Here is a 27770-nt window from a genome sequence, read left to right as displayed (position 1 = left end):
CTTGATATATCTTCTATTCACCGAAATAAATTCACTACCCATGCCACACCCTTTAAAAACCAAAATGTTATCATACAATGTCCTGTTCTTGGTCATCCTGGTAAGGTTCTTCCGGCTCTTCTCTAGATTTCATTTTGGCATCAGCTGCCTGTAAGAACTGAATAAAAAGAATCAATTACTAGAAATCTAGAAAAGCTCTAAATGATCATGTTATGCAGAGAGAGAATACTGCAATATTGCCAGAAAGCACATTGAAATACCTAGTAAAAATGCTAGACTAGTCCTACTCATGGCAATGTACCGTCTAGACCTACTGGACTTTTTCTACATTGTTAAAATAATGATCCGCCCAACAGCATTAGGTTTCTTCTCTGTAATATTAACCTGTGTACACTCACTGAACTGGGAGGAGAGAGTTAGCAGTGCTGGTAGAAATACCTAAGAACTGCAATGCAATAAGAAGGGAGGAAAGAAGAGTTAAAAATGGAGAAAAGAGGCATTTTTTCTGTAATAAAAATATATTACACAATTCTTTATCTTCTCCAGTACTATTGATTTATACAAAGTGGTTTCCAACAGGAAGAAGGGTTTTTTGGAGGGTTTTTAACTGATGACTAGGGCTGAGCGAACTTGTGTTTTACGAGTTCGGGTTTTATTACAATTCCATTATGGATTCCGTAACCACAGGCCATAACGGAATTCTATGTCGGAATGCATAACGGAAGCCTTTAAGATGCATTCCATTTTGCATTCTGTCATGATAGAAGTCTATGGGCCGCATAACGCATTCAGTTATGGGGCATCGTAACGGAATCCATAACAGAATTGTAATAAAACCCAAACTCGAACATGTAAAACACAAGTTCGCTTATCCCAACTGATGGACCTATCCTCTCGAGCACCATGTTCTCTTCAGTGTTTACCTGCTCTCCATCACAATTACAACAGCTCCGTCCCCATTCATGTTTATGGGATGGATCCTTCCTGTTCATGTGAAAAGGTTGGAGCCATCCCACTGAAGTGAATGGGACAGTTTAGGTGTAATGACACCTGGTCACTGCTGCAGTTGCATACGAGCGCTGCGGTCTCCTCAAACAACTGTTTAGCAGGGGTCCTGTCAATCTGATATTGATGACTTATCCTGGAGGATAGATCAATAGAAAAAAAGCGGACAACCCATTAGGGTGGCCAAACACACTGGATAAATGTTAGCCAAACCAGCCAACTTTAGCAGGAACAGCCTACCCCCAATGTGAAAGGGGGTGTGCAACTTCATGTGTTGTCCAGAAAGAAGGGTCGGCATTTTGTATTTCAACGTGCTCTGTCCCTTTATTCTCAAGGGAAATAAGCTGGCAGAGTTGACAGGTTCTCCTCTCACGCATGCTTGGCCAAGTTGAGTGTGCACGTGTATGGGGAAGGGGTTGAAAGGAATAGCTATGGGTCGAAGAACAGATGACCCATATGCTTCAATAGAGTGTGTTTCAAAAAGGACAAAGCAACACAAGCCTCCATAATGAACCATTGCATTACCAAAAGGCTTCTGCTTTTTTTGTGGAGGTTTAGGAATTGAGTCCAATAGACTCAACTGACAAAAAAATGCTCCTCTCATTTTGTTACTACGGGGAGATTAGAAATTGGGAGGAAAATACTGAACATTAGTAAATTCATGTGGCACTGTAGGAGCAAGCTTATATTTGGTTAACATCTACGCAGAGAGCCACGTCAGTGCTAGAACAAACATGCAGCTAATGCCTTCAGCACCAAATTTACTTTCTTCTCATCTTCCAGGAGCCAGGAATTTAAATGGCAGTGTCAGAGTGGAACAATGGACTCAGATCCCTGTTCATGTCCACCTATTGACAGAGGTTATTGAATATTCACCAACACGGTAGCTGCAAAGACTGTATATTAATAGTCAATACTGTAAAACAATATTATAGAAGGACAGCATGGAGAAGAGATTTTTTCGTTCGAAGATCTGCTGACAATCTAATATTTACAGCATCTTCCAGATAGTTCTCTGGTATCTACTGCCAGAGGAGACATTGATCGGACACCACAAAAACACTGCTACCCTTATCTACAGGTTCTTCTGGTATAGCAGAGACGTGTAACCCAAGGGTGGTAATAAGCAAAGTGCTGCACTTTTTGTTAGTTGTAGGGACGTGGTAGTTCTCTTTTTTTGATGTGTTTGGGGGGTGGGTTTTTTTGCATCCACTTTGCCACCTCTGCAGCGAATCGCTGGCCACAGTGGTGACATGCTCCAATTACATCATGCCCATTGGTCAAAGGATGTGAGGGAAGCTGGAAGCCGAGGTCAGGAAGAAAAAGAGCTAGGGATCAGCGGTGGCGAACAGGCAAGTACGCTTTTCCCCTTGGATGATCTGTTTTTGGCAGGTCCGTTTGGTGCAAAAAATAAAATCAAAAACAAAAAGGTGGCCAATTCGTTTAAAGCGACTCTCCAGCCCCAAACTATAATTGAAAATGTACAGTTGTTATACCTGGCGCCCTCGCCTTAAATTATGGTGCCTCCACTCGAGATCTGGTCCCCAGCACAGTGTGGAGGGGGGGGGGGGGGGGAGGGGGGCTTGCCTTAAACTTGCTGAGAGCAGCTCCACTGGCAAGTCTAAGACTCAGACGCCCATTTTGGATAGGTAAAGTCAGACCAAATCTTGGCGGGCACCAGGCATAATGACTATGCATTTCCAGTGTATAGTCAAACTTTAGTCAAGGCTGATTTCAATACTAATATTTAAGCTATTGTTCGTTCAATAGCTTTGATCGACAGCGGTCTCTCCCGACTCGGTGGTGTCTCATCGTCTGGCCTAACAGAAGGATTGGGGGAAAATATTCAGGTCACACGATCCTTCTCTCCCCCGGCATCAACTGTCAGGGAGAGCCGGGAGCTCCCCACACACATAAGAATGGTGGCTGCACCCACCAATCTCAGCTGACAATACAATAATCTGTATGGGGGTCTTATTTGTGAGAACCTGACTGCTAAAAAAATTCCTAAAATAAAGGGATTACTATGTTCTGTGGACTGACAATATGTTGGGGCCCCTGCAATAATATATTTGCAGCTTATCCTATTAATATAGTAGTAATAGTAATTTAATTGACAAGGGTGAGTCAACCCGGGTAAGAGCACCTGTTTCCAGTAGTATCACTGGTGAGCCGCCTTACACATATATTATCTAATTATCCTATTAATATGCCATAAATATCAGTGGCTAGAAAACCCCTTTATGCCAGTAGGTATCTACTGTTTAGAAGCACTTCTGATGACACTCTCAGGAACAAACTGCAATGCTAAAAGTCAATTCTTCAAGGTTCTCGAGGACCAGCTTTTTTTTCCAAGCTGATTTTCATGCAGAAAACAGCAAAATGAATGAGATTTATCAAATCTCATGTAAACAGAAAATCCACAACAAAAACAGCATAAAAAAAAAAAGACAGTGCCTTTCAACATGCTCCCAGCACCCCTGGCAAAATCAGCTGTTTGAAGCCGCAGCTAGCCAAGCACAAAACGTAGTATTTTATTACAAGGATGGCTCAAGTCCGTCAGAGCAGGAGAAGGGTTCAGAGTATGGGACTGCCATTTCTGATGTTTGTATGTCCTACCAGGACATATGGACAGAGGCTGTCTTCAAGAGAGAAGCCATTTAAAGGGAATCGGTCATCATGAAAATGAAATGCAATCTGCAGGCAGAATGTTATAGAGCAGGAGGAGCTGAGCAGATTGATATGTAGTTTTATGGGAAAGCTGTCAGTCACTAAATGGAACTGCCCACATGGCCCCTTGGCTCGGAATAAGCAGAGATATAAAATGTATAAATTACAAGTAGAGTTGAGCGAAGCTGCCCTTTGGCAGGTTCGATTTCAGGTTCGGGGCTTAAGTGAATTACGTAATGGATTCCGTTCCCACTGAATCCAAAATGTAATTCAATGCCGGCATGCCTTTAGAGGCATTCCTTTTTGCATGCCATCATAATACAAGTGTATGGCCAGCAGAACGGAACCCTTGGAGCTGGCAATTATGCGGCATGCCGACATTGAATTACGTGATGGATTCCGTGAGCAGATGGCACTGCATTTTCATCACGACAGGTTCTTAACTGGAGTCTGTCAGCAGTTTAGCATGGTCGAAACTACTGACAGACTCCCTTTAAAGATCCCCAATGACTTGTCTACTAGATGTTGAACAAGCCCTACTTAACCACTACTCTAGGCAGTGGGATTAGGCGATTCCCCACCCTCTTTAGATACTGATGGATTAAAGTTATCCAAAAACTGCTGATTTATCATGGATTGACTGTGTAAATATGGATTTCTTTGAACAGGTGCTTCAGCTACTGGACTGGGTGTGGTGGGGGGCAGAGAGGGTACCCCTTCTTGGAATAAAATAGAACATGTTGTGGACTGCTGGAGAGCATAGCTGCAGCCGAGCAATAGAACATGCATTTCAGGAAAGACTGATCCACAGGTGATGCGGACAGAACCAGAACACTGCTAAAAATTGCCCCCTTTATAGTTCTGCTTTCTCTTGGAAAATATTTTTTTCAAAAAGCATAATTTTTTTTAATTTGTTTTACTCACTTATATGGTGCTGACATATTCTGCAGCGCTTTACATACATTATCATCACATACTGTGGAGCTCACAATCTAAGTTCCCTATCAGTAGGTCTTTGGAGTGTGGGAGGAAACCAGAGAACCCGGAGGAAACCCACGCAAACATGGGAGAACATACAAACTCCATGTAGATGTTGTCCTTTGCCGGATTCAAACGTAGGACCCCAATGCTACAAGGCACCAGTGCTAACCACTGAGCCACCATGCTGTCCATGCACTGCTGTCATTTAACCTGGTGCAAAGTGTGTAAGCGTGAGGATTGTGCTAAATCTGGACCTTAATGTAACAACTAATTATCAAATTAAGTTAAAGTGATTTTACATACAAGAGTTATTGATGAATTCTTTGATCTAAAGCTGGCCATACACCTTCATCTCTTGTCAGCCAAACTCAGAGAACGGCGGGTTTGACTGACACACCGTGTGTTGGAAGCTCCCGACTCCCACCAACAGATGATGTCGGGAATACAAGGATGGGGCCAAATGAATTTGGATAAACCAACTCCAAAAGTGTCTGGCTGCAGCTTTCTCCTCTTTCTGAATAGAATACGCATACTGTACACGCTCGGCCAAGCTAAATGTGTATGTATATGGGGAAGCCAGGAGGGAATTGAGACAGATGGCTATTGGCCAAACAGTTGTTCTGCCAACAGTTCATGAAGGTGTATGGGCAGCTTAAAGAGGTTGTTCAAGTTATTTTTATTGATTACCTATCCTCCGCCACCCGCCACCCCCCAATCAACTAGTGCCAGCGCAGCCTTCTCTTCAATGTTTACCTGCACGCTGTCAACATTGCAGCGGTAAGCAGTGTAATTACAAGAAGCCACCCCGTTCACTTCTATGGCACAGCTTGTTCCTATACACTTGAATAGGAACGAGTCACCCCACTGAAATTAATGGGACGGCTTGCAATTACACCTGCTCACCTTTGCTGCTGTGACAGCGAGCAGGTAAACAATGAAGGGAAGGCTGCGCTGAGGATAGGTAATTTATAAAAAATAACTTGGACAACCCCTTTAAGGTCTAAGGAGACTGAAGGAAGACACTCCATGCACGGACAGCTTTACATAGGACTCCACCGTCAGGATCTTACCACCACTTTCTGTTCTGCCTTCTCATACACTGCATTTTTCCCCACTTCCCCTTTCTCCTCAAACTCCGGTCTGTCAATTTCAGCTTCTTCAAATTCGTCCTCACCTTGATTGTTGGGATCTTTGGCTGGATCAACCACTTCCTCTGGAACCTGCTGAAATAAAGGTTTACATACGGATGATTGGGGATTACCACTTATGCTTGTTTGCATGGACAGACGTAGATATAGACATCCTTGCCATGCATGTTTCTAAGCGTGTTCAATAAAATAACTTCTTTCATGGAAGCACAGAAGACTAAGGCAGCTAGCAAATGTACAAACTCCCCCACCTGTAGATTGTGTGTGGGGGGGGGGGGGGGGGGATCTTCAAGCTACGTGAACGCATGGATGCATGGAATAGCCTTCCTGCAGAAGTGGTAGCTGCAAATACAGTGGAGGAGTTTAAGCATGCATGGGATAGGCATAAGGCCATCCTTCATATAAGATAGGGCCAGGGGCTATCCATAGTATTTAGTATATTGGGCAGACTAGATGGGCCAAATGGTTCTTATCTGCCGACATATTCTATGTTTCTATGACACTTCTATGAACTCTGCATTTCTAGCTTGCATTTTGACTCTTAAAGCAGTATTCCCATCTCAGAATCTCCCATCACTTGTAATCACGGTACAGGGAGAAGATGATGGCTTGGACTAGAGATCCTTACATGTTCCAGTGGTCAGACATGCATACAGATGAAACTCGAAAAATTAGAATATCGTGGATTTTTTTTTTCTTTAGTAATACAACTTAAAAGATATTGCATTAACGCAGCTTAAAATTAGAATTTTGTGAAAAGGTTCAATATTCTAGGCTCAAAGTGTCACCCTCTAGTCAGCCAATTAATCCATACACCCTGAGCAAAGGGGACCTGAGATTGTGACTTTGGGGTTTCATAAGCTGTAAGCCATAATCATCCAAATCATAACAAATAAAGGCTTGAAATATCTCTCTTTGCATGTAATGAGTCTCTCACGTATTAGTTTCCCCTTTTTCAAGTTGCATTACTGAAATAAATGAACTTTGCACGATATTCTAATTTTTCGAGTTTCACCTGTATATCGGAAATGTATGGCATAAAGTGTTTGAGATAGGAATACCCCTTTAAGAAAGGTTTTTGTGTTTCAGCTCAAACACCCCCTTATCAGCTGACCGTCTGCACAGGTGAGAGGGTTGTCCTGCTAAAACATACAAAATTAATTTATTGGGTACTTTATTTCTTTACTGGGAGATGTCGGGGGAGCATTGGCATTGCCCATAGATTTTAACTGAATCCTTGGCAGATCCTGTTGAAATTGACTGTATATGTGGGGATTCAATGACAAATGAGAAATATGACAGGGCTATTAGTGGGCGAGATGCTTCACGCACACAGAACGACTTTTCAGCAGACTGCAAACAAAAAAGGAAGATGTGAGAGTGTATTAGCCTAAATCTCTAGGACAATCTACGATGGTGATCTACAGGGATTAAAGCGGCCTGTGGCGTGCTACAAGTCCCATATCTGCTGCATGTCAATGAGCTGGGGATTATCAGAGCACAATGGCTGGGGCTGAGCACGGAACAGTAATGCCTTTTCCTTACCAGCGTATCCTGCCCTACGTGCTGCTTCTGAGACTGCAGGGTCTCCTCTCTGTCAATCATCCCAGCATCTGCGAGAAGGTGATTCAATTATTAATCTGGGCTTTTTTTCCCATCTTTGTACCATGAACATGCACAGTGTGAGACGGAGCCACGTAGCCCTCACATCACTCACTGCAAGACAGTAATGCAACTAGATATTCTCATAAATCATCAGTTTAAAAAGCATTTCCCATTTACCTCCAGAAACCCCTAGAAAATATAAATCCTTCTGCCGTCCTCTGCTGTCACGTAGCATCTCCGAGAGCTTAAAGACAGTCATTGGATGGAATTTAATATGCCAGTCTTCATCAGTTGAAAAAGTTTGGCACAGACTGGTTTTGCGCAAGAATTTGGAATTTTTCCCCAACAGTTTTATGCCACTCTAGCTTAGCATGAGGGAAAGACAGATTTAGGCCTCATGCACACGACCGTTGTGGTGTTCCATTCCGCAAAATGGGGTTCCGTGATCCGTTTTTGTTTCCGTGTGTCTTCCTTTATTTTTGGAGGATCACCAGACATGAAGGAAAGTAAAAAAAAAAAAAAAAAAAAAAAAAAAGTCTAAAGTCAAGTTTGCCATGAAAATTATAGGGGAAAAAAAACGGATGCGGACGAGGATGACAATCTTGTGTGCCTCCGCGTTTTTTCACGGACCCATTGACTTGAATGGGTCCGCGAACCGTTTTCCGTGAAAAAAATAGGACAGGTTATATTTTCTTGACGGACTGGAACCACGAATCACGGAAGCGGATGACAAACGGTGCATTAGCCGAGTTTTCAACGGATCCATTGATGCTGGTCTGGCTCTCCTGCATTCCTCTTAACTGTGTTCTTATATACAGGTGAAACTCGAAAAATTTGAATTTTGTGAAAAGGTTCAGTATTCTAGGCTCAAAGTGTCACACTGTAGTCAGCTAATTAATCCATACCCCCTGAGCAAAGGGGACCTGAGATTGTGACTTTGGGGTCTCATAAGCTGTAAGCCATAATCATCCAAATTATACCAAATACAGGCTTGAAATATCTCGCTTTGCATGTAATGAGTCTCATATATTAGTTTCACCTTTTAAGTTGCATTACTGAATTAAATTAACTTTGCACGATATTCAAATTTTTCGAGTTTCGCCTGTAACTTTTCTGTGGTACTAACAAATCTGGATGGCAACCTCTGTGGGAACTGTAACTGCAGACACATCGGGGGAGGGGGATATTTATTAACACTAGTGTTCATATGCCAGTCTTAATTAAAAGTCTTCTTGCGCCTCTTTATAAATGGGGTATATTTTTTTGGCAGTCTGAATACCAGAAAAGCTATTAGTTGAGAAAATGTATGGAGTAAATTATAGTAAATCTGTCTGGCTTAAAGGGAACCTGTCACCGGGATTTTGTGTATAGAGCTGAGGACATGGGTTGCTAGATGGCCGCTAGCACATCCGCAATACCCAGTCCCCATAGCTCTGTGTGCTTTTATTGTGTAAAAAAAACAATTTGATACATATGCAAATTAACCTGAGATGAGTCCTGTCCCTGACTCATCTCACCTACAGGACTCTCAGGTTAATTTGCATATGTATCAAATCGTTTTTTTACACAATAAAAGCACACAGAGCTATGGGGACTCGGTATTGCGGATGTGCTAGCGGTCATCTAACAACCCATGTCCTCAGCTCTATACACAAAATCCTAGTGACAGGTTCCCTATAAGCAAGTTGTGCAGCCAATAATACTAATGACCTATGCTCAGGATAGGTTATCAATGTCTGATCGGTAGGAGTCTGACTCCCGGCACCACCGCCGATCGGCTGTTTGAAGAGGAGGCGGAGCTCGTATAAGTGCTACTTCCTCTTCAAGAATACACTGTGCGTCTGTCACCTGAATGGACAAAGCACTTGTAACTACACTGCGGCACAGCGCGATGACATGCAGCGTAATCTTGAAGAGGAAGTAGCGCTCTTCTTTAAACAGCTGATCAGCAGAGGTGTCGGGAATCAGACCCCCACCGATCTGTTATTGACAACCTATCCTGAGCATAGATCATCAATATTATTGGTTACACAACCAGTTTATGGAGACCCTACCCCTCATGCTTAGCTAGAGTGGCACAAAATTAAGGGGGGAGAATCAAATTTGTGTGCAAAACCAAACTGTGCCAAACATTTTCAACTGATTTAGACTGGTGCAAGTTAAATTCCATCCAATGTCTGTCCTTAAGTTCTTGGGGAGACGGCATACCGCCATGTAGGAGCCCTGAAACCATACTTCTCTTGCAAAAGTCCTCTAGTCCTGAAAGATTTTTTATTTATTTTTTTTCAGCGAAAAAGGTTTTCGGTGCACTGTGGGTTGCACCACTCTATTTCGTGCACCTGTATTCTTGTGTGTCATTGCCATCACCTCTGAAGTCTCAAGGAATGTCAAGCAAACAATAGGGAGAAGTACTAGGTAGTATTATGGCGAAGCAGTGGTGCAATTACTGAATCCTTTACGGAATCTTTTTCAGAAAATCTATATCAATCTGCCCAGCTCCTCCTGATCTATAACATCCTGCCTGCTGAAAAAACTGCATTTTCACGGTGAGCGGATCCCTTTAAAGGAATGCTGAGTGACAACTTCTGTGCGAGCTGTAATGACGGTAGGGCCGTAGTAAACGATTATTTGAGAAATCGAGTATTCTATCAATTATTTTTAACTATTAATCGAGTACTCTAATAAGAAAAAATTAATTAATAGACTGTTTTCCTTTATAAAAACTCATCAGACCCCAACACCCTTCGTTCCCCCCTGTGCAATCAGCCCAAGTGCATCAGTTCCCCCAGTGCCATCAGCTCCACTATCCACCAGTGCCATCAGCTTCCCCCCATACCATCAGCTCTCCCCCACCCCAGTGCCTTCAGCTCCACTCCCCCAGTGCCATCAGCCCCTTCATGCCATCCATTGCCATGTCCCCCACTCCCCCAGTGCCTCCATGCCATCTATTGCTATGTTATGTCCCCCCACTGGCATCAAATCCGCCCCTCCATGCCATGTCCCCCCATCCCCCAGTGCCATCTGCCCCTCTATGCCATCCATTGCCATGTCCTCCTCCCCCAGTGCCTCCATGCCATCTATTGCCATCTCTCCCCCTCCCCTAGTGACTCCATGCCATCCACCATGTCTGCCACTCCCCCAGTGCCATCTGCCCCTCCATGCCATCCATTGCCATGTCCCCCTCCCCAGTGCCACCAGGCTGTCCCCCTTCAGTGCCATGTCCCCAGCGCCAGTGAAATAAAATACTTACCTTTCTTGTATGGGCGCGGCTCCACAGCTCCTCCATCTTCTTCTCCGCGTGCTGCATTATTGTCAGACAGCATCGGCGCTTACGTGCACTATGACCTGATGATGTGTCAGGATCCAGTGCAGCGCGGCACGGGCCGGCGGGTGACCACGGAGCGGTGAGTAATAGCAAGCGCTTCACTCCCACTCCATAGTCCCATGACACAAACGAATCCTTGATGCAAGAAAATTGCATCAAGGATTTTTTGTGTCGAATTACTCGATTCAATCGATTAATTGTTTCAGCCCTAAATGGTGGACATATTGGTCATCAATCAACTTCCCCAGAAGCAGATGAAACTAATAAATGGCTGAATAGGCGATGACGAACATTATTAGCAACATTTCATTTCCAAATTGCAGGACAATTTAAGGAATATCCCTAAAACGTACACACAGGCTCCTTCAATGGTTATTTGCATAAATCCAACCCATTTTGTGGCCTGGTTCATAATAAGGACTGCTGACAAGTATGCAAGGGACTTAAGTTCACTGGCTATAATTTTTTTTTAATGGTAAAACATTTCCCAGACTTCTGAATAGCAATATACATCCTTGTAATATGGTCAAATGCCTTCTCCAGGAACATTTGAGGAAACCTTGGTGGGAACTGTAATGGTAGCCATACTGGTAGTCCGCCAGCTTCCCTAGAAACAGTTTAAAAGAATGGGGTCGTCTACCCACTTGAAATTGTATTAAAAACTCTCAGAATGGTGCAAAAATGTAAAAGTAGTAATAATACTTTGCTGATCCCCTGTTGCTCCCATTCTGTCGCTTCCAAAATCTCAGCCTGTCGCTGTACTTAACATCTGTAAACACTGGCTGCAGTGGTCACAGGTCCACATCATGAGGGACCCAAAAGTAGAAAAAAGTTAAAGACCCGCAAACCTTCAGCATCGGAGCATCAGGGATTAGTAATGCAACTATAACTTTTTTTATTTTTTACCCTTATGGTAAAATTTGTGACTGGATAAGCAGTTTAAAATGCCAAACTATAGTTTGTGCCATACTAATACCTCATCATATGAAGGTACCTCGTTGGTTTCACAGAACTACTGTCAACAACCATCACTGATAGGGCAGACTGACCATAAACCCTACAAGGAAATTTCCAAGGGGGCCATCCGAGCCCTCCCGCTAGCCAGATACATAACAATCTGATGCTCTCAGCATTAATTAATGCTAGAAGCATCAGGTACTTATGTACCTGGCCAGCAGGTGCCCTCTGTAATTCAACTCTGCCACAGTCTTCAGTATCATGATAGGGCAGTATTTTATGCTGCACTGTGCTATTTGGTTTTGCTGGGCGGTATTTTGTGCTGCGCTACAGTATTGCTGGCCCCACCTACTTTTGCTGTCCCTGCCTACTTGTGGGCTTGTGTTGGCCCTGCCTACTTATGTTGCCTGCCTTCTGTCAATTTGGACTCTCCTTCAACTTGGGACCACTTTTAAGTTTTTTCCATGGCCACTTTAAATTCTGTTTGCAAGTTTGAATAAATGGGAGTCGGGAAGGAATTGTTTCCCCCTTAAAGAGGACCTTTCACCAGAATAAAACTTCTAAAGTAACTATACAGGCATGTAGAGCGGCGCCCAGGGACCCCCCTGCACCTACTGTTATACCTGGGCGCCGCTCCGTTCTCCCGGTATAGCCTCCGGTATCTTCATAGTTAGGCTCCACCCAGGGGAACCTGCCGGCGCCTCCTTCTCCCATGCTGCAGCGCTGGCCAATCACAGCGCTCAGCTCGTAGCCTGAAAGGCTTTTTTCTCTCTCAGGCTATGAGCTGGGCGCTGTGATTGGCCAGCGCTACAGCATGGGAGAAGGAGGCGCCGGCAGGTTCCCCTGGGTGGAGCCTAACTATGAAGATACCGGAGGCAATACCGGGAGAACGGAGCGGCACCCAGGTATAACAGTAAGTGCAGGGGGCGCCGCTCTACATGCCTGTTAGTTTAGAAGTTTTATTCTAGTGAAAGGTCCTCTTTAAGTGGGGAAAATTGGCTTCTACCTCAGTGTTTTTTTTTTTGCCTTCCTCTGGATCAACTAGCAGGATAACAGGCCGAACTGGATGGACAAATGTCTTTTTTCGGCCTTCTATACTATGTTACTATGTAAATGTCTCTGCACTTATCCTCACACTAGGTCATCAAAATTTTGGGGGTCCAGCCCCTTCCACATGTGATGTCACAGCCATTGGTCACATGGCCTTTGTGCAGCTCAGTCAGGTATGGGACTGAGATGCAATACCAAGCACAGCCATTACAAATGGTATGGCGCTGTGCTTGGTGAACATTGAAGGGGTCCATTCAGACAGATAATCTGTGGGGATGCTTGAAGTCAGACCACCAATGTCATATTGATGAACACTCCTAAGGATAAGTCAAAGGGGTTGTCCAGTATCAGAAAAACATGGCTTCTTTCTTTTAAAAACCACACCACATGTTTATGCCTGGCATTACAGCTCAGTTAAAAGGGTTTGTGCCAAGTTTTAAAGTTATCCCCTATCCACAGGATAGGGAATAACTAACTGTTTGCGGGTGTCCGACCGCTGGAACCTCTAGCGATCCCAAGAATAGGAGTCCTGCTCCCCACTCTGACCGACCAGCAGGCTCAGAGTATGCCCTGATTATCCATTCATTCTCTATAGGAGTACAGAGCTCGCCCATCTCCAGCAAACCCACAGAGAGAATGAGTGGAGCATCAGGGCATATGCTCGATCCGTCGCACCTTCAGGATAGGTGAACAGGACCCTCATTCTCAGGATAATTAGTGGATAACTAACTGATTGGTGGGAATCTGACCGCTGAGCCCCCCACCAATCTGCTAGTTAATTATCTATAGCTAGATACATAGCCACATAAGTGAAAAGGAAGGACTCCTGTGCTCCAGACCACTTTTCTTTGGGGCACTTAGAACCTAAACTTTTAAGTACTTTATACAGCATCTAACACCTAATGAGGAATGGAGATCTAAATAATTTTTTTTTTTTTTTTTTACAGCAACCCCCCCAATATGGTTCTGAAAGAGTCAATAAACCAAGCTCTCCTACTCTACTATCCAGTAGGACACATGAGCCATCATGGCGCTCATGAATGGGCTGGAACACTCAAAAGTTAAAGGCACAATTGTGCCCTCTAGTGGAGAAGTGAAGGGTATGTAGTGGAGATGAGTAATAGCAATAGTCGTCGCTCTGAAGCAGAGCTTCTACTCTCGGAAATGGTCAGGGGTGGACTAAATATCCGGCCCTGTCAATCTAGCGGCAGGTGGGCATTTCTTCATCTGCAGGGAGGGCCCCCCACAGGTGAAGAAATCCTGCTAATGAGTCAATTGATTAGAATTTCATCTCGAGTATGTAGCCAAGTCTGGGATACAGGATTTCTTTGAATTAATTTGCAAGGTCCAAGCAATGATCAGGTGTACAAGCCGGGGCAGGGTGGGAATGAATGGCTGGATAGTAGTCAATATACACACATGCATATGGCTGATCTAATTGTGCAAATCAGCTTTTTCGATGCGCATAAGACAAGTTATAGACTTAAACACCTAAACTTTGTTAGCAGACAGATTGGCATAGCCAGCGCGCTTCAGTCATGCTTCACGGCAGTGGGCTGACATTTGCAAGGGCAGCTTTGTGAAGAAGGCTACAAACCCAGCACCCTGCTGTACCTGGCCTCGATTCAGCGCACGGCTCTAAAATGTAAAATCACAAGTAAAGTTTTAATGAGAGATCATGAATAGAGATACACTAACCCGGCGTGAGATTTCTCATTAAAAGATGTAAGAAAGCTCCCCACTGGCTGCACCCCTGCCCGCCGTCTGCTCCCTGCGATTACAGCAAATTAACATTTGGGAAGTTTGACAACAGGTACAAGGGACTATAACAGGAGGCTCAAGTACACGGACAGAGGATGGAAATGGTAAGATTAGGTATATTGTATATTCAAATAGAATGTCGAAATTAAAGGGGAACTTCACTTTTCAACAAATTTCACAAGAGGCGTAGCTCAAAATTTCATGCAAATGTTTTACATGAGCCCTTCACCTTGACCCCTGAAGGAATGGGCCATTTTTGGTCCTGCGGACCAAGAAAAATGTGCATCTTTCATTCCTTGCATTGTGTTCTGCTCATTCAGCATCATATATATGTGTAACGGCTCCTAGAGGCTCATTTTCATATATGAAAACCTCATTTTTCTCAGCAATGCGGCACATATGTACCTGGGACCAACACAGATGTCTTCAGCTGCCAAGCGTACATGGAAAACACGTCAGCCGGTTTCATAGGTACAAAACTGCTGACAGATGCCCTTTAAATGCACGTTAATTAACAAACAGACTTGTGGTTGCTCAGCAAATTCCCAGTATGTGCCGTGCGTTTCTCAGTTTCCTTTATTTGTGTGTTAAGCATCGCTTACCCAGCTCCGATTCTACATCTGCCTCCATTTTGTGGTTGCCCTGTTGTGGTAGCCCATGTTTCCGATTTTCAGTTGGATGGCGGTCAGACTTTGTGACAGCGTTACTGACGCCATTTTTCTTTTCTGCTTCGGTCATCTTGGCGTTCACTTTGTTAACTATGTCTTGCCAACTGCATAATAAAAAAAAACTCTCAAATCAATGTATTTACTAGCACATCATCAGCCCAGTTATTACGCTAATTAAAGTAAATCCATAATCAAAATAACTTCGATATGGATATTGGGAAAACACATTTCACATAAAAGATCTACATAAGAAGCTGATTATTTGTAAATACTTGTACTGTATGCCATTTATTCTTCTCCAGTCACAACCAAAGCAATGGTGTTGCCGTACTCTGCAGACAGTCATGTGCCTGAACCGTTCCGCTTTAGATGTAATAGGTCACGACATTTAAAAGGGGGTTTTCTCATCAAGTGATGGGATAAATCCTTTTTGTCATGTGATGCCACACATGCGATGTTTTTGTGATCGCTGTCAGGTACAGTATGTAAGTAGCACTATGAGAACAATCAGAAAACACATAGGAGAGCATTTATATGATAGAGTCCTACTTGCTGGATTATGACTATTATGTTAATTATGTATATTGATAATGTTTTTGTTGTTGTTGTTTTTAAGTAAGAATCATTGCAACTAGGTTCGAAACATGTCAGCGAGCTGACCAGGGCTCTGAGTCATGTCATTTTCTAAGGTTTTTTTCAATAAAATGATGGTTTTATACTAAAGATATGTCCCTTGAGTGCTGGAAGTTTTACTTCTGGCCAAGACAGCGTTTTCCCGGATACCAAGTGGGATGTAAAACAAGAAGTCTTTCCTATATGCTAACACGGGGAGTAGAAAAATGCTCTTTTTCTCTCTATACATAATGCTAGGATAGCCATATGATTGGTGGGGGTCTGATGTATGAAAACCCCACTGATCCAGAGGATGAAAGAACTAAAGGCATTGGAGTACTGCTGCATTCCCCTCACAGCTTTTCCCTGTACAGCAGGCAGCTCAGCGACCCACTGTCTGAAGGGGCCGCCCTGCAGTTTCCTTTACGGCAATGTGGCCGCGAGCGCTGCTCTGCAGGAAAAACATAGAAGAGGACACAGCATTGTGATCATAAAGCGAGGTCCTACACTAGCGACTAGAAAACCCTTTTAGAGAGAACCACTTTGATCGAAAATGCTGTGCAGTCTGTAAGCATGTTATATAGCAGGCATGCTCAACCTGCGGCCCTCCAGCTGTTGCAAAACTACAACTCCCAACATGCCCGAAAAGCCTACAGCCATCAGCCTACAGCAGGGCATTGTGGGAGTTGTAGTTTCACAACAGCTGGAGGGCCGCAGGTTGAGCATGCCTGTGATAGAGCAGGAGGAGCTGAGCAATATATAACTGAATGATATATAGTTGTGTTCCAATGTGACTTGTCATTTACTTCTCTGCTCATTCTAGACTTCGGAGTCCAGTGCGTTGTCCCACTCAGTGACCGACAGCCTTCCCTGTAAGAGTCTACATACAGCAATAGCTATCAATCACCTAGTAGGATCACCCGCTGGACTCCGAAGCATAAAAAGAGCGGGGATTTAAATGCATAAAATACAAGTTTTACTGAATCCTTCCTTTTTAAACCATATAATAATAATAATCTTTATTTACATAGCGCCAACAAATTCTGCGGCGCTTTACAATCCATGGGTTCATGTACCGTCATAAATCACATAGTAACAGACAAGTCAATAATTAGAACAAGAGTAAATGAGGGCCCTGCTCACAAGAGCTTACAATCTGCTCAGCTCCTCCTGCTCTATAACCTGCTGCCTGCAGATTGCACTGCATTGTTAATATGACTGGCTCCATGTAAGCTCCCACAATGCACCGTGCTCTAGTAACAGGAATCCAGCAGACCTGTGATTAAAAAGCGCCCTCTAGGCCCTGTACTAGGCATAGCACAAGGTTTAAGCTTCCAGAGGTTTCCTTTACATGTTACACACCCGCAGAGGTTCATAAAATGTGAATGGAAAGCAAATTGATTACCAATGTAAAACAGAAGTGTGACGTCTATAATGAATAAATAATGCCATTTACTTCGAACCTCTCCAGGAACGTGAGCAGGACTGGCTGCCACCACTTGCAGAGCTGCACACCACCTTCTGGCACTTGCATATACTACATATTGGGGAGTTTTCCTGTCAGGCTGCTCAGCCATGATGGCATATCACAGGCAGGATAACATCATTGCCTCTATTGTAGAGCAGTTCAGTGAGGCTCTGCCCCCTAATCCCATTGGCAGCTCTGCAGGTGAAGGTAACCAGTCCTGCTCACATTCTAGGACAGGTTTATGGCAGCCATTTTCAATCATTCCTGGAGAACCCTTTTAATGAAATGAGTGCCGTTAATGTGCTTCATGTAAACCTCAGCTTCTTAATATAGTTCCCGCTCCTTATTCCTGCAGAAACAATCCGGCCTTTCTCTGGACGTCTCCAGAGATAAGTACCCTGAACGGCCTAAGTTTACAAGGACTACTTTATGGCTGATGAATTCATGACACACTGGGGGCTGTAAGGTAACACCCAAAGAGCATTGTCTTCTCTTTTTCTAGACCGCAGTCCCTCCTCTAGGAGTCAGCGCCCCTCAAGGTATTTCTTCATCATTACTGTAATGAGGATCCATGTGGCTACAGGGGCTGGCAGTGTATTGGAGATCCTCCAGCACTATTAACCCCTTGATCAAGCCTGTTTGCACCTTTGGGGGAGGGAGGTGGAGTTGGCAACCTCCCTCCTGGGCAGACCTGTGAAGGGGAGCATACTTACCTGCTTCCTGACATCGGCACTTCCCAGCCTCTGCTGCTCTGTTGGGCTCCAAATCGCTGGCCGCAGCGGTGACCTGCTTCCCTTGCGTCACGTGATGAATTGTCATGACGCAAGGGGATCAGGTCACTGCTGAGGCCAATGATTGGCTGTGGTGGGTCCAAACAGGACGTTTACATTCAGGGAGCCCAGAAAAGCAGTCGAGGACAAGGAACTAAGATGCTGGGAACTAGCACCAGGAAGCAGGTAGGTATGGTTCCCTTTGCAGGTCTACCCAGAAGGGGGTTGCCAAAACACTCCAAAAAGGCGCACAACCCCTTTAAAGGGGTTTTCCCAGCTCTAGATATTGATGGCCATATCCTTCAGATAGGTAATCAATATTAGCCTGGTGGAGGCCTGATACCAGTTCCCAAAAAACCACAGTGGATAGAGGTGGAACCAGAAAGCTCTGTCAACTGTGTAGTGGCCGTGCCAGGTCAAGTGATCGGTTGGGGTCCCAGCAGTCAATTATGTTCAAGGAAAGAGGGATTGGACATATGTGATTCTTTGTTTTCTGATTAGAATGAATTCTTGGCTACCAGTAAAATGTTTAGGGGGTCTGGACAGGCAACCATTGGTAAAATGAGCATTTGGCCGGCAGCTACCTAATGTGCGTGACGACCGTAGCAGTTATTTGCCTGAATTTGGAGAATCCGTTCCACAAAGTCATTTGCAGCTGTAGTTTTATGAGATTGCAGATCATTTAACCCCTTAGTGACCACCAACATGCCTTTTTACTGACGTAAACAAAGGGGTTTAAGACAGATAGCTGGTGTTAATCAATGATTACATGTACCCAAAATGGTGCATTAAAAACTATAACTTGTCCTCATAAAGGTATATTGATGAAAAAACAAATAAGCTATAGTTCCTCGAATGCAATTCTGTAAAAATGTGCGTGGTCACTAATAATGTGTTCAATTCATGCTTCCTTATAGTTAAGAATAAAAACCTACAATACAAACCACCTAAGTTGTGCAGAAGAGTTCAGTGCCAAGCAGAATGCCATGGGCAGACAATTTTACAACACAAAAGCATAAGAAATCACAAGCAGCAGATGGGCAGAGCAAAGAAAGGGCAGCTTTTATCGGTGAAGACAGTGTGCAGTAAAGGCCGTCTCCTCTGCCCCGTCTTATTCCCTCGGCAGAAAATCACAAGCGCTGGCCAAGAAAGGACGACGACCTGTAGAGGCGCCCTTACCCTCTACAGAGTGCAGACGTCTGCTGTACGAGCCCTCACTGTATTTACTCACTCACTGTTACTGGAGAAATGAAGCGGCGGCCTGTAGTACTGACCCACTTCAGCCGAATGGATGATACCGATCACCATGGGGGCTGTCAGCTCAGGCAATATGATCGCCGGGGGATGCCTTTGTAATGTAAGCCTAAAATATATATATATATATATATATATATATATATTATATATATCTTGCCATAAAAAACAATGCCTCAAATAGCTATGTAGCCTCATGGCTCACAGAAAGAGTGGGCAAAAAATTCTCTTGGTCCTTAAATAGGACCTGTCGCCTCTTCTGACATGTCTATTTTAGTAACCACTTGCATTCCCCATGTAATAACAATTCTGGAGCATATATTGTTATACCTGTATATTGTCCTACAGAAGTTTATTAAGTAGAACTGGGTGTTATCAGTTGAGTTGTGTCCATGCACAATCTAGTACTCACAGCACTCACTGGATCGTGTCGGACTGGGCAGGAACACACTCCTAACTGGTAACAGCCACTCGTACTTTTAGTCATAAACTTGTAGCCGGAATAATAGAGGCAGCGCTGAAGATCACAGACATGTCCCCTTTTCGCCCAGCAGCTGCTTTAAGCCACCAGTCCACAATCTTCAGTGCTTCCTTCCATTAAAATGAATGGGAGGCGGAAAGGACACGGCTGCTGGTCGGATTTTGACGGAATTTAAACAGAGGCTGTCTGCACCAAAATGGAGCGCAAAAATATGGTCCCTTAGACAGTGTAAAGTGTGACACTATTAGTAAATCTGCTTCATTGTCTGTTAGTGGGCATTTTCATTTCGAATGATTAGTGGCTGACCATCACACAAAAAAAAAAAAAAAGCACAACTTCCAAGTGCTGAAGAACCAGGACCACGGCAATACTTCTCAAAAGGTGTTTCCGTGATAAGTCGATCCCAAAGTTTACACCACTTTCAGTATTATAGGATTAGGCGAGATGGGATCAATCATAGAAAATTAAATATTAGATCGACATTTGCTTTAAGAAGAATATAGTTGCAATACCTCTACAAACAGCTTCATTAAGACGAGGGGAAAAAAACTAATGCCCCAAGCTCCTCAATTCTAAGGACTTAACAATGGCTTTCATTGTCACCCCTGCTGTGTCAACAATAACAAAAAAAACTTCATTAGGGTTTTTGGCACAAACTTCCAATCACACGCAAGAGTGAAGCGCCAGAACTGGCTTCAGCAAGTCTGCAGGGTGAAAGACGTCGCCTGTGGATTTGTTCAGTAGACATAATTAAAAGATACAACCTTCCAGTGTCTCTAACAGACAGGAATAATACTCAGATACTGGGAGCGGAGTACCATATCCTGCAGCATGCCCAGGCAGCAGAAAAGATGGGGGACAGAAACTTCGGTAACCACTTGAAAGGTTAGAAATATATAAATACCCCCCCACTCCCCGTCCGCCTCAATAGTCAAAAACAAACTGGAAAAACCCTTCTGAAAACGTTTTATTTTACATTTTAAATTTACGGTAATTCTGAAGTAAATCCACTTGGCGCACAACTCAGGTGACTGAAGTGCATTTTAACCCGTTAGGCAAGTTTAATTTTTCAGGAAAAAAAAAAACTGATCCGGTATTTTAAAGCATCCGCTATGCACATTTTGCATCTGTTTTCACACGTTTTTCCGGATCCGGCGGGCAGTTCCGTTGTGTGGGGATTGAACGCTGGATTTAAACAACGCTAGTGTGAAAGTAGCCTTAGCCATTTGCGTCTGAGATCCATTTTTTTTAATGGAAAAAAAAGTCATGCATGCTTTTTTTGATCTCAAAGAAAAGAAAATCAACGACATGATGCTGCGGATAGTGTTTAAGAGCTGCACACAGTATCAGCCAACATTATCCGACCTGCCCAAAGATCCATAGATGTGAACTGGGACCACTTGCAGCATCTTTTGTGACTTGTGGGTAATTGAAAAAAAAAAAAAAAAAAACACTTACTGGTTCATCTCGTCATACTAACGCTGGAAGCGGGCTACTTTTTTGTGAGCCACCCTGTATAATAAAAACCACCTATTTTAGAAACTACACCCCTAAAATTTTTTTGCAAAGCTCAATATTACCCTGATCCTGCAGTTTACAGAAACCCCCCACATGTGGCCATAGACTGCTATATGGACACACCAGAAGGCTCAGAATAGAAAGAGCACCATATGGTTTTTGGCGGCCAGATTTGCTAGAATGGTTTTTGGGCACCATGTCGCATTTGAAGAGACCCTGACCCCTGAGGTACCCCTATAGCGGAAATACCCAAAAAGTGACCCCATTTTGGAAACTACACCCCGTGATGAATTTATAGAGGAATGTAGTGAGCACTCTGACCCCACAGCCATTTCATACAATTTTAGAAACACTTGGCTGTGAAAATGAAAAATTTTCAATTCTTCCAATAAAATGTTCCATTTTCAAAAGTGGTAATAGGAGAAAAATCACCCCAAATTTTATTTCATATTTTTACATTACACCCTATGTGGTCATAAGCTGCTGTTTGGGCACACTGCAGAGTTTAGAAGGGGAAGAGCAACATGTGCATTCAAGGCCTAGTTTGGGGATTTAAACTGCACTGACTGACAACTGTAGAGACAAGTGTGAAAAAGAAACCCCATTTTAGAAACCACACCCCTCGCAAGATTTACCAAGCGATGTAGTAAGCATTTTCACCCCACATGCGTTTTGCAAAAATGAATGCACATTAGATGGTGAAAAGTGTAAATTGCAGTTTTTCCACAGATACGCCATTTTTGTGTCAGACATGTTGTGCCCAACATGTGCCAGTGTGAAAAGTAAGCCCTTTTATTATTATGCTGTGTTCCCTGGGGTTTAAACACCCTATACAGTGGCATGCAAAAGTTTGGCCAACCCTGGTCAAAATTACTGTTACTGTCAACAGTTAAGCAAGTTAAAGATGAAATGATCTCCAAAAGGCATAAAAAGTTAAAGATGAAACAAACTTTAAAAAATTTTAAGCAATTTCAAATCTGTGTATTATTTTAGTTTTGTACAATTTTAGTGAAAAAAGGAAAGAAGTGTAGTGTCCCACTAGGTAGGAGTGGGCACTACACAAGGGTCAATTGGGTAACGTGTTACTTCTGCTCACAAGGGACAGTGATATTGTATTTATCCATGCATTGTAATGTATTTCCTGTGTGTTTTTGCATTGGTATGTTTCCCCTGTTAATGCTTAGCAGGCCTAGTTGGGTGTAATTAGACATCCCAGACACTAGAGGGAGATAGGGAGCCCCTAGTATAAATGTCCAGGCCCAGACAGGGAGGGGTTAGGTCATAGTCAGGAGTCTGTGGAGACAGAAGTGAGAAGGCACCAGCCCAGGATATGCTGAGAGCCTCCTCCTGACATGCAGCTAGATAGTCCTGGCTTCTAGTTGCACCAGGAGGCTAGAAGGAGTACAGCCTGCCTGGAGACCAGTAATCCAGATAACACAGATGAGACACCCCAGTAGTAGGAGAGGACCTCCTGGGAGCAACCTGCAGCCACCTTTCCACTCCAGCAGAGAAGCCAGCTAGGAAAACCAAGGTACTGTAACCTAAAGCAAGTGCCAATACTGAAGGAAAGATTATACACCAAGGATTTAAGCCAGCAATTAGGCTTCCGGGCCTTGGGATCCAGCCAGCTAGAATAGCTGTGGGGATATAGCAGCATTGTACTGCAAAGCATTAACTGTTTGCCCTCCAAGTATCTTGCAAGATTGAAACCTGCTGTGCATTTATACTGTAAAGGACTGCATTATACACAACTGCAACTGCTTGTATAAAGTTGGACTGTTGTCTAAAGTAAAGCAACATTTGGTTTACCAACTGTGTACTCCATTAATCCTCCTGCAAACCGGTGTGCCACCGTTACAGGCACTGGCGTCACGATTCTTAAAGGGACCTAACCGAAGGCACTCAAAATACCTGCAACATCCAGGGCACCTCACACACCATCAGGCCTGGTCCCTCCATACAGAGTGTGCCCCAGAGGAACTAGTGTCTACCTCTCCTTCACTGCTGCATGCCTGCCCAGGGTTCTCCTAGTACTCTCGATTGCCCATACCGTGACCTCACTATCGCTATACCCTGCAGGTCTGGCGCGCTGCAGAAGTACCTTGCAAAAGTATAGGAACCCAAGGAGATTTCAGCACAGAGATAACTTTGACCGAGGTCTCAGACTAGGGATCGACCGATTATCGGTTTTACCGATATTATCGGCCGATATTCAGGATTTTGAACGTTATCTGTATCGGCACCTATTTTGCAGATATTCCAATAACGAATCGGGAACACTGAACGTGCTGCTGACAGCGCTCTCCGTGTTCCCTCAGCAGCACAGGGGAGAAGGAAGCGGTGTCTCCCTCCCCCCTGTGCTGCTGCTGCCACCAATGAGAGGAGGGAGGACAAGAGGAGGGGAGGGTCTGTGGCCACTGCACCACCAATGAAGATAACTCTTATTAATTCATATACAGGAGGCGGGAGCTGGCTGCAGAATCACATAGCCGGCTCCTGACCTATGAGCGGTAGCTGCGATCTGCGGTAGTTAACCCATCAGGTGCCACACCTGAGGGGTTAACTGCCGCGGATCACAGCTACTTGTCATAGAGGTCGGGAGCCAGCTATGTGATTCTGCAGCCAGCTCCCGCCTCCTGTATATGAATTAATAAGAGAGTTATCTTCATTGGTGGCGTAGTGCCCCCCCAACCCCTGTATTAATCATTGGTGGTGCAGTGCGCCCCCCCCCCCAGTATTAAAATCATTGGTGGCAGTGGCCACAGGGTCCCCTCTCCCCTCCTCCTCAGTGGCAGCTTCCGATCGGAGCCCCAGCAGTGTAATCCTGGGGCTCCGATCGGTTACCATGGCAGCCAGGATGCTATTGAAGCCCTGGCTGCCATAGTCAGCTCCCTTGCTGCTGTGTGCACAAAGCACAGAGCAGCAGGGACAGTGTGAAGTCAAAGGTTCTAAAATATTAATTATAAATGAAAAAGAAGGATTTACAAATAAAAATACTAATTTTCAGCAGATTTGTGTAGGAATTTATTTATTTTCAAAAATGAAAATTCACAGATCATCAGTATCAGCCCATCGGCCCTAAAAAAAAAAAAAAATCAATATCGGTCGATCCCTATCTCAGACCTTAAATAGCCTGTTAAGGTTAATAAGGCTTATTCACAATCATAGTTAGGAAAGGCCAGGTGATGCAAAATCCAAAACTTTATAAATCCCCAGACTTCTCTAACCTTATCCCAAAAATCAGCAGCCATGGGTTCTTCTAAGCAGCTGCCGAACACTCTTAAAATGAAAATGGTTAAGGCCCACAAAGTAGGAGAAGGCTATAAGAAGATAGCAAAGTGTTTTCAGGCTGTCGTTTCCTCAGTTAGGCTACTTTCACACTAGCGTTTTTTGCTGGATCCGGCAGGGCTCAGCAAAAACGCTTCCGTTACTGATAATACAACCGTCTGCAACCGTTATGAACGGATCCGGTTGTATTATCTTTAACATAACCAAGACGGATCAGTCATGAACTCCATTGAAAGTTAATGGAGGACGGATCAGTTTTCTATTGCGTCAGAGAAAACGGATCCGTCCCCATTGACTTGCATTGTGGGTCATGACGGATCTGTCTTGCTCCGCATCCCATGAGGTAAAGAAAAACGCAGCATGCTGTGGTTTGCTCTCCGGTATGGGAACGCAGCCAAACAGCACTTACTAACGAGCATCCGGAGCAGGCAGAGCGGCTGGCAGCGTTACGTCACTCACTGATGTCGCGCACCTGCTCCTCTCACTTTATGAATGAAGCAGGCGGAGCAGGCGCGCACGTCAGTGAGTAATGTAATGCTGCCAGCCGCTCTGCCTGCTCCGGATGCTCGTTAGCAAGTGCTGATAAAGGGGAGAGCGCAACTTTGGTTAAAGTTATTAAGAGGTTAAGGATTACTGCTTAGAAATACTGTTTTGAGCCGCAGGGCCTGTTGTATTGGGGGACAATGTTATGGGGGGGAATCTGTGGGTGGCACATATATAGCAGTGTCATCCACAGTTCCCCCCCACCCCATATTCGTGCCATCCACAGATGCCCCTCCCCATAACAGTGCCATCCACAGATTCCCCCCCCCCATAACAGTGCCATCCACAGATCCCCCCCCCCGCCATAACAGTGCCATCCACAGATTCCCCCCCCCCATAACAGTGCCATCCACAGATCCCCCCCATAACAGTGCTATCCACAGACCACCATTAGTTCAAAATCCACCAAAAGTACACCTTTTGATTAAAAATATTTTCTTATTTTATTCCTCAAAAACTGTGCGTCTTATAGGGCGAAAAATACTGTAACTTTTGTAGAATAACTACACAGCAGTCAGAAGTTATACAGTTACTAATACATTTTTTGCTGAAATTTATATATATTTATATTCTTCACATTTGACTAGAATAATGAATTACTTCCATCATGTCAACAGCTAGCTGTAAACCTGAACTCTATTCAGTCTGTGACAGTGTAAGAAAATAAGAGGATTAATCAGCGTGAAGAACTAAGTCACAGCAATAAGGATAAAGGATTAGAGGCGGAATGAAAAGACAAGCACTCAGCCACGCACCTGTGAACTGACACTTGTTCGTTGGCAACTAGAACTTTCACGGTGGGTGTCTTTTTATCCATAACTCCTGGGGGGTCATGACCAACTGTATTCTTCAGCTCTTGGTCATGTGGTGGTACACGTTGGTCCTCATTCTGCAGAAATATAAACCTCTAGTTAATGAAAGCAGTGTCAACAGAAGGCATAATGTTTTTCATAAAGAAAAAAAAAAAAAGAAAAAATATTAGGCTACTTTCACATCTGCGCCTTTTCTTTCCGGTATTAAAAGCCGTCTGAGGATCACAAAACCGGAGAAAAACGCTTCAGCTTTGTCCCCATTCATTGTCAATAGGGACAAAACTGAACTGAAGGGAATGAAGTGAACCAGAGTGCATTCCGCCCTGCTATGTTCCCATGACGCACAAAAAAGCGATTTTTGAGTGCCTAATGGGATACTGAGCAAGACAAATCCGGCATGAAAGACACAATGTAAGTCAATGGTGCCGGATTCGTTTTTTACAAACAAAAAAAAAAAGATACGGAGCCCATTGATTTAGTGACGGATCTGTCTTGTTCATTTGGGATATGATACAACCAGATCCGTTCTGAATGGATGCAGACAGTTGTATTAGATGACCGATCCAGCAAAAATGCAAAAGTAGCCTTAAAAGGGATATTTCCCACCTTCACCCTTTGAATATATTATAAATGCCTGACAAGGGTGGGTCCCAGAGGCAAATCCCATGTATATCAGGCATTTGTGGTATATCCTTGAGCTATGCCACAAATATTAAAAACGTGAATAATCCCTTTGAGTAAAACCTACAATAGCAAAGCCAGTGGCAAACGTTGCTAAATATGAATATTTAGGAGCTAAGGAGAGAAGAAAACAAGTGTTGTATATGCTCTACTTGTTCTGTGCAACTGTTGACTTCAAACACTGAATCCAAGGACCTGACCAGTGGCAGAAACCAAATATGTGCACGTACCTCTCTGCGGGCCTGAAGACTGTTAACTGTCCTGGTAAATCTGGAAACACGGCTGTCATTTCGCGTCACTAGCCTTGAGGATGCAGGTTGTACTGGGGGACTCTGAAGTAAGGAGTTCTCTTGTCCTTCAGGTTGACCTTGTGTCAGCCTCTTCACATGCCCTCCCGGGATGTCTTCTGCGTTATTCTTACTTCCCTGTGAGTTCTGAGGCACCTGTGGTTTATGTTCTTTGAAATCCTAAGGAAGAAATGAATCAGATGTTACGAACGATGCTACAAAAAGGCTCCACACACAGAACTTTTACATCTAATACACACAGCTGTCAATGCGCCTCCAGCCTAAAACTCACAAGTAATTGTGGAGCAAACAGCAGACCTGACTTCTCCGCTCTAAGCTAGACCACGAACAATGCAGTTTAGCTCATAAAATATTAAAACCATAAAAGACATAACAAAAGATGTCACAAAGGAGTATAAAACACTAAGGAGGGGAGGTCTGCATTATGCTATAACTGCCAAAACCAATTAAGAGTCTGAGGGGATTTCTTCTAGCTGCAAAAAGACCAGATGTAGGGCATATCCCGGCCTCCCGTATATGTAGATTTTCTACGTATAATAACGATCTGTTAACACATTTATAATGTAACAACCATCTACAGTACTTATAGCAATAAGAGACGGCTGCCCTAGCCCTTGTAATGGAGAGGTTTGCACATGTGGCCATCATGGATTGTGTTGGGACAAGTTTTGATAAGGGGCACTAAACCAATTATTAAACATTACACGTGTGGTGGTATAGATAGCAAAATAATATTAAAGATATCAGAGTAGGAGAACGCCCCCCCACCCCCACCCCGATATTCTTGTGGCTGGCCATAAAATCAGTGATGCCTTATTCCCAAAACCAGAACACCACGTCTGTATACACAAAACCAGGGGAACAG

The 27770-nt window shown here is 44.0% G+C and overlaps 1 protein-coding gene across 1 annotated transcript; it reads right to left on the bottom strand.

The window, feature by feature from the left end:
• On the bottom strand, nt 1–27703 carry LOC122926181 (Golgi integral membrane protein 4-like). The gene is made up of 8 exons (XM_044277561.1): nt 27674–27703; nt 27177–27221; nt 26828–27064; nt 25860–25993; nt 15105–15274; nt 7350–7417; nt 5727–5876; nt 1–157 (listed from the first exon to the last, which is right to left on the bottom strand). The coding sequence occupies exons 1-8, from the start codon at nt 27701–27703 to the stop codon at nt 71–73; spliced, it is 921 nt and encodes a 306-aa protein (XP_044133496.1). The 3' UTR covers nt 1–70.
• Between the last annotated feature and the right edge of the window lie 67 nt (nt 27704–27770).

Source organism: Bufo gargarizans, chromosome 2 (genome assembly GCF_014858855.1).
Source record: "Bufo gargarizans isolate SCDJY-AF-19 chromosome 2, ASM1485885v1, whole genome shotgun sequence".
Taxonomy (NCBI): Eukaryota; Metazoa; Chordata; class Amphibia; order Anura; family Bufonidae; genus Bufo; species Bufo gargarizans.
This window is presented reverse-complemented; position numbering and strand designations above follow the sequence as displayed.

Coding starts and splice junctions, on each gene's coding strand:
- LOC122926181 (XM_044277561.1), bottom strand. CDS start 27,703: ATGGCCAGCCACAAGAATATCGGGGTGGGG. Junction 27,222..27,673: donor ACAAGAATATCGGGGTGGGG/GTGGGGGGGCGT, acceptor TTCGTGGTCTAG/CTTAGAGCGGAGAAGTCAGG. Junction 27,065..27,176: donor TGTTTGCTCCACAATTACTT/GTGAGTTTTAGG, acceptor TTTCTTCCTTAG/GATTTCAAAGAACATAAACC.